The 12,014-nt window shown below is 45.5% G+C and overlaps 1 protein-coding gene across 1 annotated transcript; it reads right to left on the reverse strand.

Annotated features, from left to right (window-relative positions):
- Nucleotides 1-584: 584 nt before the first annotated feature.
- Nucleotides 585-11,221, reverse strand: LOC110506214 (very-long-chain 3-oxoacyl-CoA reductase-B). The gene is made up of 10 exons (XM_036963687.1): nucleotides 10,847-11,221; nucleotides 5,205-5,251; nucleotides 4,691-4,766; nucleotides 4,349-4,456; nucleotides 4,073-4,137; nucleotides 3,881-3,925; nucleotides 3,630-3,664; nucleotides 2,955-3,102; nucleotides 2,195-2,344; nucleotides 585-1,846 (listed from the first exon to the last, which is right to left on the reverse strand). The coding sequence occupies exons 1-10, from the start codon at nucleotides 11,022-11,024 to the stop codon at nucleotides 1,739-1,741; spliced, it is 960 nt and encodes a 319-aa protein (XP_036819582.1). The 5' UTR covers nucleotides 11,025-11,221; the 3' UTR covers nucleotides 585-1,738.
- Between the last annotated feature and the right edge of the window lie 793 nt (nucleotides 11,222-12,014).

Raw genomic sequence — 12,014 nt, forward strand, 5'->3', positions numbered from 1 at the left:
AGGAACATGCCAGATAGACGGTTGAACAGTGTTTTATTGAGGCGAGCATGACAGACCAGGAACATGCCAGATAGATGGTTGAACAGTGTTTTATTGAGGCGAGCATGACAGACCAGGAACATGCCAGATAGACGGTTGAACAGTGTTTTATTGAGGCGAGCATGACAGACCAGGAACATGCCAGATAGACGGTTGAACAGTGTTTTATTGAGGCGAGCATGACAGACCAGGAACATGCCAGATAGACGGTTGAACAGTGTTTTATTGAGGCGAGCATGACAGACCAGGAACATGCCAGATAGACGGTTGAACAGTGTTTTATTGAGGCGAGCATGACAGACCAGGAACATGCCAGATAGATGGTTGAACAGTGTTTTATTGAGGCGAGCATGACAGACCAGGAACATGCCAGATAGATGGTTGAACAGTTTTATTGAGGCGAGCATGACAGACCAGGAACATGCCAGATAGACGGTTGAACAGTGTTTTATTGAGGCGAGCATGACAGACCAGGAACATGCCAGATAGATGGTTGAACAGTGTTTTATTGAGGCGAGCATGACAGACCAGGAACATGCCAGATAGATGGTTGAACAGTGTTTTATTGAGGCGAGCATGACAGACTGGGAATATACACGAGCTCTCGACCAAACCTTACAAGGTCTTTAACATTGTGGGAATTTGTTACTTAAATGCGTCTAAAACAATCAAATGCAAAGCTTTCATTAACACAACCAAATAACAGAAGACAATATTAATGTGTCACCTTGGTGAGCTCAGAGAGTAAGATAACAGTGGCATTATGCTGTACAACAAAATGCTTAAGAGTTAAAAAAACAGACAGCGTGTGAAACATGTTAAGAAACATCTGTTAACGGACCACTGACTGCGTGATAGAAAGTAACCAGAACAAAACAGTTGGACAAGACATTTGGTTCAACAGTAAAATGGGCTGAACTGTTTAACAGCTTGTATCTACTTGTTGTTGTTGTTGTTGTTGAGACACTGCCTTGATGACCAGAGAATGGCTTGTAAGTTGTTGGTCTTCAATACAGAAGGGACACCAGTCAGTCAGTTCAAACAAGACCGGGTTAACTCAACCCATTCCCTAGTGTTTTAACTACCTACCATACTGACATGCTAGCAGACACAACCTTCTTCAAAACGGGACATCAATCCATCCAGTATGCAAACAGGAACAGTTCTGTTAACTAGGTCTCCTTAGTCTCCCTTTTGTAGGTTCATTAATACATGATTTGTACACAACAACCTTTTCATTGTAAACCAATCCAGGGAGAACAGCTATTTTCCTGCCCTTTGCCAAATGAGCGTTTCAGATTGACTCAAAGCCATTTCTTTCAATATTTGTTTTATTCTGAGTTCAACACGACTCCAACAATAAAACATTTCGAAGGAATAAAAGTTGCAACTAGTATTGTTTTTTTGAAGTGGTAGCTCACAAGCGCAGCTCCTAATACCTGTCCACAAGAACATTTTTTCAACAGTTTAATTGAACTTAGTGCATTATGTTTAAGTGCCTGGTCAATGTTTCAACTCCAGGAAGTTCCTCCATAGAGCCGATTAGCCAAGCCAGAGAACTCCGTAGACTAAATTCAACACACTAGCAGTCTGCCAGCCCTGACCCTGGTCTGTGAGGGTTATGGAAGAACGGAGCAGGTGGATTCGTGTTGGTCCCCTTTCTCTCCCCACCTGCCCCTCCTTTCCCCTGATCGTACCTCTAGCCCTGTTTCTGTTTCTTCAGGTAGCGTGAGCGCATCCCCAGGTGTAGCCCCATGATGTAGCTGTTCAGGAGCCTGGCAGGGCACAGCACGGTGGTCAGCCAGCCCTGAGGAAACAAAATATCACTAATCTGGTCTGGGAATCCATGCCTGTTAATATCATAATTAGTTGGGCATTTACAGTCTAAATTCTGCATTCATTACTATTAACTTACATCAAGATACTTGCCACTTGAATAGTTCTGCATTTGCAAAAGCATGAGAGCTTCAAGCAATGATCATTTGTGGCTAACTGTCAGGGACGAATCGTCGTAAACTGATGAAGTAGAATCTGGTGTAACCTGACAAGTACCTGACTTGTTCAACCTTGTGATAAAAACAGTCATCCTGAACCCTAAAAATGTCCATGGAAATGGACAGTGAAGTATTCTATCGTATGGTTAGCCCGTCCCTACCATGACTGCGTGAGGCAGGTAGCCGTTGGTCTGGCTCTGCAGCCCCACCGTGTTGAGCTCCGCGGCCACATAGCGGTCAGGGTTGGGCTTGTCCAGAGTGGCCCGCCGGATCTTACTCAGCTTGGTGGCCACAAAGAATGGCAGGACACTCTGGGGAGGAGAAACGACTGTTACTCAAATTTACATGGATGTTCCCTCACTGGTTTGAAAACAAACTCCTCCGACAGATAAATATGACCAAGCCTGTCCCCCCGGGAGAGACAGTATGGCTGACGTGTTAGGGATAACATTGTGGGGGTTTCTGGGGGGTGAAACAAATGTATATAAACCCTGGATTGCTGATGCTATGTATTGGCCACCGATAGGCTTTGAAGCCACCTGTCGGCCATATTGGCTCTCCCCAGTAGAGCAGTCCTCCATAGGAATGGATGGAATTATACAGCATTTCAAAATGACATGCATTTAAGTGTTTTCTGTTGTTGTCATGGGGACAGGAAGTCATCAATACAACAAGGAAAATGTTTATATAAACAAAGAAATTCTCAATTTAAAAACATGTATTATGCCGTCTCTAATAGAATAAACATTGCCAAAACAAATGTAGACATTAATACATGCATTTCTATAGCTTCCAACACATATTTTACAATGTTGGGGGAGAGCCAAGATGGCGGCACGGTGGCTTCAACACAGCGCCCCCTTTTAGCCATCTAGTGGATATACAAATGATTGGTTAAAACAGGTCAGTCTTCAGTCTCACCTGGATGAGGATCCCTTTGCTCTTGTACTCAGCCTCTAGCCCTCGGGAGAAGAAGTCCACAAAAGCCTTCGAGGCAGAGTAGACCGTGAGGAGGGGACAAGGGTACATCCCACTGGCAGAAGAGATGTTGAGGATGGCCCCCTTTTTCCTGAAACGGGTGACACGCAACCTAATGTTTAGTGGTCAGAGACAACGTCCCTCCCTGAGAACCTCCCCCGAGAACCCCAGATCCCTCCACCACCTCCCCCGAGAACCCCAGATCCCTCCACCACCTCCACCGAGAACCCCAGATACATCCACCACCTCCACCGAGAACCCCAGATACAGTCACCCCCTCCACCCCTCCCTGAGAACCCCAGATCCCGTCACCCCCTCCACCCCTCCCTGAGAACCCCAGATCCCTCCACCCCCTCCACCCCTCCCTGAGAACCCCAGATCCCTCCACCACCGCCATCCCTCCCGGAGAACCCCAGATCCCGTCACCACCTCTGTCCCTCCCGGAGAACCCCAGATACCGCCACCCCCTGTCCCTCCCGGAGAACCCCATATCCCGCCACCACCTCCGTCCCTCCCGGAGAACCCCATATCCCGCCACCACCTCCGTCCCTCCCTGAGAACCCCAGATCCCGCCACCACCTCCGTCCCTCCCTGAGAACCCCAGATCCCTCCACTTACCTCTCTACCATCCCAGGTAGCACCATACGGGTCATCTGTATAAAGAGAGAGGGATTGTGGGTTTTAGAGCAGAAAGCATGCTGTTGCTTTGGGCTGGGAACCAATCCTCTGCCTCATATGGCAGACTGTGTTTGTGTGCGTGTGTGTGCGCTCATTGTAGTGCGTGACAGATAAGGCAAATAAATAGACTTGATTAATCAACCTGTTCATTAGTGTATTACTGGGCTTCCAGTCCCATAATGATTACTGACCTGGCAAACAGACGTGATGTTGATGTTCACCATTGTGTCGATGAACTGCAAGGGCAGAATAAAAAAAAACAACGATTTAGTTCTGGGTTCATCTCTGAGGCGTAATGTTTTCATAGAACAGAATGTGTGAGATAAGTCATCTTGGTACACAATAGATGGGACGGGAACAATCACAAGGCCATTCAGACTCACACTGTCCAGGTTGGGAACGTTGAGGAAGAATTCCGGATAGGAGTAGGACATTCCCACATTATTTACTAGGGATAAAAGCCATATAGAACACAGTCAGGTCTTTCAAATACAACATCATTTAAGGGAATGGAGGAAGTGATCAACACATGCCTCTCTGCACTTGATTTTCAACTTCTAACCAAAGGGGGGGCAGCAGCGTTTTAAAAGAGGGCCACACCATCTGAATGATTCATAAAAAACCAACTGTCACCGTCGTGGACTGCCTCGCTCACTTACCCAGAACGCCAACCTCTAGCCCGGTAAGTCCAGCTTCAATCTTGGGATATATGTCCGTCGCACTGAAGTCTGCAGCGATTGACTTGGTCTCAACTCCATATTTGCTCTCTAGGAGGTAAGACGCAGTTACTGTAACATTAAAAAGGTACTGAAACAACAGTGAGCTTTAGTGAGTGCGATTGTAGTGGACTCATCTGTAAAGATGTGGGGGCTCAGATGTCAATTCACCATAGTGAACAGCAGAGGGCCCCGTCACACAAGACAACTGGAGACTGACTCGTTCTCCTCTAGTCCAGGGTTTCCCCACGCCTAATGAACATGCCCCCTGGTGTAACTACTCACCGATGGACTTGGCCACATCATCCAGTTTCTCCTGGGTGCGGCTGATTAGCACAATGGAAAATCCCCTCCGAGCCAGCTGTGGAGACCGACAGAAACCAACACTCAACATGGACACTAAGACCATCTTTAAGACTGGTCGTTAAAGAGGGTCTAACATTCAACAATACTACACACACACACTGCACCCAGATCCATGACCTAAATCAACAATAGCCATCATCAACAATGAAAAGGACAGCCCTAACTGTTATCAAGCAGGGCATTGATCATGACTGTCAACTGATGGGAACTCCCTTGAAAAAAAATGACTATTTTTTAAATAAATTCTGCCCTGGCTATGCAGCATAAATCCCTCAGCGCTTGCTCGCAAAAGGCAAACCTTTGTATGTGTGTGTGTGTGTCACCGTCACTACTCTGACCTCCTGGTTAAACCCCTCTCTCTCTGATGAGTCACTCACTTTGGTTTTCCCGTGAAGGGGCCTGAAATGTCTGAAACCCCGGGAATCAGTCTTACCTCCTCCGCATAGGCTTTCCCGATTCCATCCGTGGCTCCTGTCACAACTGAGGGGGAAGACGAACAAGGAGAAGGGGTGTATTAATCAAGGGTAAACAAAACACACCGACACTGCTCACAACTGACCCAGAAATAATAAATAATAAACTACATTAAAAAGGGGAGAGAACACTGATCCCATTCTAGTCAATAGGTCAAACATGCCTGTGAGTCAAGCAGTACTGAGTCAACTCATCAGACCTGGATTAAATACATTTATACACATACTTAAATGCTGATGTATCGAAAAATGACATGCCAGATGAAAATGATCACATTAACAATGCATTCTGTGTCCTTGCACTGCTACCTGTGGTTCTGTCATTTAAGTGAGCGAGAAGGAAGAGAGAATATTGGTGGTAAAGACCAGACGACGATGGTGATGCAGGTACTGAGACGGAGGGGAAGGGGACTGCAGGACATGGGGAGAGGACAGGCTCCGTGGCATTCCTCTGCCACCCTGGGTCAGGCAGCCTGGCACTGCAGAGACAGCAGAGGCTATATTTAGCCTTTACTGGCTGTCAGTGAGCTCTGTTTTCCACCCATCCCTCCCTCCCTCCTTCCCCAGACCCAACTCTCCACCCATCCTTCCCTCCCCAGACCCAACTCTCCTTCAGCAGACCCAACTCTCCACCCATCCCTCCTTCCCCAGACCCAACTCTCCCTCCTTCCCCAGACCCAACTCTCCCTCCTTCCCCAGACCCAACTCTCCCTCCTTCCCCAGACCCAACTCTCCCTCCTTCCCCAGACCCAACTCTCTCTCCTTCACCAGACCCAACTCTCTCTCCTTCACCAGACCCAACTCTCTCTCCTTCACCAGACCCAACTCTCTCTCCTTCACCAGACCCAACTCTCTCTCCTTCACCAGACCCAACTCTCTCTCCTTCACCAGACCCAACTCTCCACTGCTGTTGCCTTAAAGCAGAGGAAGACGGGAAGCAGCCAGGCTTTCACTGGGGAGGGACCAGAATGGAGGGAGGGGGATCAGAAAGGAGGGTAGAGAGCTAAAAATAGAACAGAGCAATTGAACAGAGAGAGAGGGGGGGGGGGGTCCGTATGGGCGACAGGGGAAGCGTCCGCTGGTTATTTTAAGCTGTTTTAAGAATGAAACTCAATGTTTCGAGCACAAGGCATGTTCCTTCCATTTACTCAAAATTAAAAAGTGTCCATTTGAAGAGATGCCATCATAAATATATGCTAGGTCAGGGAAGATGGTAGAAGAATCTACTCATAGGACCTAACCTAGAGGGGCTTGAACGGCATCCTTCAACATCCTCATACGCCTTCAAAATGATCAAGAAATGAAAATGGTTGTAAAAATGTTAGTGCTTCTCGGCCAGACAGCGGTGCTTCTGCTGCTGAATATTCTGAGCTAAAAAAAGAAGTGCAGGTTTAAAATAGCAGAAGGCTGCAGCCTCGTCTAGCACAGTTGCTGCACAGAATACCAACGAGCTGCTGCTCCCAGCGGTTTCTCACACCTCAGCATTCCTTGACCCAAAATATCAGATTGTTATGTTTTTTCCCACATCATGTCCCAGTTATGGTATAAAGCTCATGACTCAGCCCACATTTGCAAATATGCAGCTGATCAAGTGGGCAATATTTAATTAATATCCCAACTTTCAGCAATTATATCTAAATAATGACTTACAAATGTAAATTGGCAAAGATCACGCTTCCAAAGCATATTTGTTTTTAGTCGATTGTAATACAGGCTAGGATTTTTTTTAAACTTTTGTTTAATTTTTGTTCTAAAAGATCCCCCTTCCTGTCCAACTTGAAGCAGACAGAAGAACACCAGTGTGGAACGTAACAATGACCTGAGAACGACCTCCTTCAACCAATGACAGAGAGTGGTCCACTTAATGCTACCAGGGTCCAACAATCTGTTAATCACGCCAGAAATAAAACTCATGAGCCAATGCCTTTCAATAAAGGAATTGACAATATAACTGTACGAGAAGCTAAATAACCACGGTGTAGAGACAGAGCAGGTGTCGTGACAGAAAGAGACAGGGAGGAGGAGGGATGGAAGCTCAGAACAGGATGAGGAAGGGGTAAGAGGCGCGAATGCACAGAAAGATAGTGAATATAGGCCTTTGTGAATGGGAGGAGGGGCTAGAGATATGGACCCTGTGTTACGTGATGCTGCTCCACAACACACTGCCAGCAGTAAAGTGTAATTGAAACAGAATACTCTGACTCCTCAGCCGCATTTATGAATGGCTCTAGTCTTCTTACATAATCAGGCCATTCTCTCAATCACCTCTGCTTCAGTGAGCGAGGGGGGAAGCTGTATAATAGCTATTCACACAGCTTCTAAATAAGCTACATACAACACATGTCAAAATTGGTTGAAATGTCCCCACATTTATAATTTCCCTTTGCTGCAAACTTCAGCAAACCTGTACTTAAAAATCAGCAGAGCAGGACAAGACCGATATTCAGCAGGCCTTGGCAGCTAGCCTGAAATCCAGACCCGGTTGGTGTTAACATACCATTCCTGGTACTCCGTGTCGCATGCCAAACACAGAAGTTTTGACATGTGCTTTAATTTACAGGGGCTTATTTTTCATTTCAAAATGGGATTTCAATGACATAAAAAACTTCCTGGAACCAGTCCACTTCTGGGTGCGATCGGCACAGCTGTGTTTTACAGTCACATGGTCAAAGCCCTAACCTGGTGTTTACACTTCAAAGATGGACTCAAATACACTGCTCAAAAAAATAAAAGGGAACACTAAAATAACATCCTAGATCTGAATGAATGAAATATTCTTATTAAATACTTTTTTCTTTACATAGTTGAATGTGCTGACAACAAAATCAAAACAAAAATGATCAATGGAAATCAAATGTATCAACCCACGGAGGGTCTGGATTTGGAGTCACACTCAAAATTAACACACTACAGGCTGATCCAACTTTGATGTAATGTCCTTAAAACCAGTAGTGTGTGTGGCCTCCACGTGCCTGTATGACCTCCCTACAACGCCTGGGCATGCTCCTGATGAGGTGGCGGATGGTCTCCTGAGGGATCTCCTCCCAGACCTGGACTAAAGCATCCGCCAACTCCTGGACAGTCTGTGGTGCAACGTGGCGTTGGTGGATGGCGCGAGACATGTCCCAGATGTGCTCAATTGGATTCAGGTCTGGAGAACGGGAGGGCCAGTCCATAGCATCAATGCCTTCCTCTTGCAGGAACTGCTGACACACTCCAGCCACATGGGGTCTAGCATTGTCTTGCATTAGGAGGAACCCAGGGCCAACCGCACCAGCATATGGTCTCACAAGGGTCTGAGGATCTCATCTCGGTACCTAATGGCAGTCAGGCTACCTCTGGCAAGCACACGGAGGGCTGTGCGGCCCCCCAAAGAAATGCCCCCCCCCACACCATGACTGACCAACCGCCAAACCGGTCATGCTGGAGGATGTTGCAGGCAGCAGAATGTTCTCCACGGCGTCTCCAGACTGTCACATGTGCTCAGTGTGAACCTGCTTTCATCTGTGAAGAGCACAGGGCTCCAGCGGCGAATTTGGCAACCTTGGTGTTCTCTGGCAAATGCCAAACGTCCTGCACGGTGTTGGGCTGTAAGCATAACCCCCACCTGTGGACATCGGGCCCTCATACCACCCTCATGGAGTCTGTTTCTGACCGTTTGAGCAGACACATGCACATTTGTGGCCTGCTGGAGGTTATTTTGCAGGGCTCTGGCAGTGTTCCTCCTGCGCCTCCTTGCACAAAGACGGAGGTAGTGGTCCTGCTGCTGGGTTGTTGCCCTCTTACGGCCTCCTCCACATCTCCTGATGTACTGGCCTGTCTCCTGGTAGCGCCTCCATGCTCTGGACACTATGCTGACACAGCAAACCTTCTTGCCACAGCTCGCATTGATGTGCCATCCTGGATGAGCTGCACTACCTGAGCCACTTGTGTGGGTTGTAGACTCCATCTCATGCTACCACAGGAGTGAAAGCACCGCCAGCATTCAAAAGTGACCAAAACATCAACCAGGAAGCATAGCAACTGAGAAGTGGTCTGTGGTCACCACCTGCAGAACCACTCCTTTATTGGGGGTGTCTTGCTAATTGCCTATAAATTCCACCTGTTGTCTATTCCATTTGCACAACAGCATGTGAAATGTATTGTCAATCAGTGTTGCTTCCTAAGTGGACAGATTGATTTCACAGAAGTGTGATTGACTTGGAGTTACATTGTGTTGTTTAAGTGTTCCCTTTATTGTTTTGAGCAGTGAATAATAATAATAATAATAATAATTTCACTGGGTGCTTATACTTGTCCTATTTCACACATGTACAAGTCTGTATTAATACACATGTGAACTGGAAATGTTTTTTTTTTGCAAATCCCACTCGGAGAGTAGGGTCACAACCAGGGTCTACCATAATCAACGGTAACCCTGGAGCAATTAGGGTTAGGTGCCTTGCTCAAGGGCACATTGGCAGATTTTTCACCTTGTCGGCTCAGGGATTCAAACTAGGGACCTTTCGGTTACTGGCTCTAAGCACTACTAGGTTACCTGCCACCCCTTATGTAGTCATCCTGATGTGGTAACCCTGTTGATGTAACCCTGATAACATAACCCTGAATGGCCTTGACCGAGCAATAAGGTTGGGTAAACATTAATGTAGACTATCACTCACTTCTGTGAGGAAAGGCAGACTCGTGTCATGCCAACGCAATACTGATGTGTTGTCGACAAAGCAGAGGCCACAGTGTGTTCCAAAGGACAATAGGGCTGGCCAGCCTTTCCCCTATATGCATTAAGCAGTGAACACCACATTTACAGTAAAACTTAAAGATTTTTCAGGAAGGTGAAACTTTTCAGTGTAAACCTTTTTTTTTAAACAGATAAAGAATGTAGTATATATATATATATATATATATATATATATATATATATATATATATATATATATATATATATATATATATATATATATATAATCTTTGAGAACTAGCCATCACCAAAATAAAAACTAGACAATCAGGGAGATTGGAATTGTGTTCCCATTGATTTAGTTATGTTTGAGTCACTGAAAACATAAGACATAAACAATAGCAAATTGTAGCAAATTGCAAATTGTAGAATTGAAGGAAATCCCCTTTAAAAACAGCACAGTTGTCTCTAACACCAAGAGGACCTCTAAAACGGTGGTCCCCTCGCTAACTTTGCCACCCCTGCAGAGGAATCCTAGGGGAAACACTACATGTATTCTACTAGCGACAATATCCTACTGATGGCTAGGAGAAAATTGTCTGATTCACACTATAAACTGAAGCATATTGTACTGGGTCGAGGGTGATTGATTTATCTCACTACTAGCTCTCAAACACCAGGCAGCATCCTGACCTCACTGGACAGTCCTGAGTCATTAGCCTTGATGGCTCATGTGAACTACAATTCATACACTGTATTTTAACGTTTAGACGCGTCAATCATCGCTTGAGATACGGCTTTCGAAACATATGGCAATTACCTTTCATCAGCGACTAAATAAACCTAAAAACAGCAGGCAATAAAGCAAATGGTGAGGTCATGCAAACCTTGTCTTTATATAAATATTGCTTGCTAGCTACTCACCTGCCCATTTTCCGAGTTTAGCAGGTGATACCACCCGTCCATTCCCCAACACCCAAACTCTGAGCCCTGACAGCAAACGACATACGGAGCACACTGAGAAATAGGCCGCAGTCAACGCGCCTATCCAGAAGAGCGGAGTCTCCACCGCCCGTAGTAAAGTCTCTCCAGTTGACGACATGATATTTGCACACGGCTTTCACAACTAATTTGTGAGATCAAATGTATGGATTTACAAATGGCTGTCTACAATACGTGCATCTATCGCAAAAGCCTCTTGTACATGATGCAGCCAGTAACTTTAAGCTCGTGCTTTTATATTTGGCTTTACTTCCGCGTCTGACACTTCCGCATTCACTGGTTTGCAGCACCGATTTGTTGACGTTGGAATCTGTCAAAACATGCTCCTTTTCGATTCGTTTATATTTGCGTCAATTCGTAGAGCAGCAACGACATGTGTATCGACAGCCAGTCTCATTATTATTATTTTTTTAATCTTCATGGACGAGGAAGGCGGGACCAACACTTTCATAATATCTGACTGGATGAATATTTATGACACCAGATATTCACATTTCTGATTGGTTTGTGCTGTAATATTATTTCACTAGATCTGGCTAACCCTGTATATAGCTTTCATTGTTGTCTGTGTTCAATGTTCAGTTTTTTTTGTATTAATAAAACAAATAATATACAGTACCAGTCAAAGTTTGGACACACCTACTTATTCAAGGTTTTTTTTTTTTTTTTTTACAGTTGTTATACATTGTAGAATAATAGTGAAGACATCAAAACTATGAAATAACACATATGGATTCATATAGTAACCAAAAAAGTGTTGATTTTAGATTCTTTAATGTAGCCACCCTTTGCCTTGATGACATCTTTGCACACTCTTGGCATTCTCTTAACCAGCTTTACCTGGAATGCTTTTCCAACAGTCTTGAAGGAGTTCCCACATATGCTGAGCACTTGTTGGCTGCTTTTCCTTCACTCTGCGGTCCAACTCATCCCAAACCATCTCAATTGGGTTGAGGTCGGGTGATTGTGGAGACGAGGTCATCAGATGCAGTACTCTATCACTCTCCTTCATGGTCAAATAGCCCTTACACAGCATGGAGGTATGTTGGGTCATTGTCCAGTTAAAAAACGAATGATAGTCCCACTAAGC

Source organism: Oncorhynchus mykiss, chromosome 26, assembly GCF_013265735.2.
Source record: "Oncorhynchus mykiss isolate Arlee chromosome 26, USDA_OmykA_1.1, whole genome shotgun sequence".
Lineage (NCBI taxonomy): Eukaryota > Metazoa > Chordata > Actinopteri > Salmoniformes > Salmonidae > Oncorhynchus > Oncorhynchus mykiss.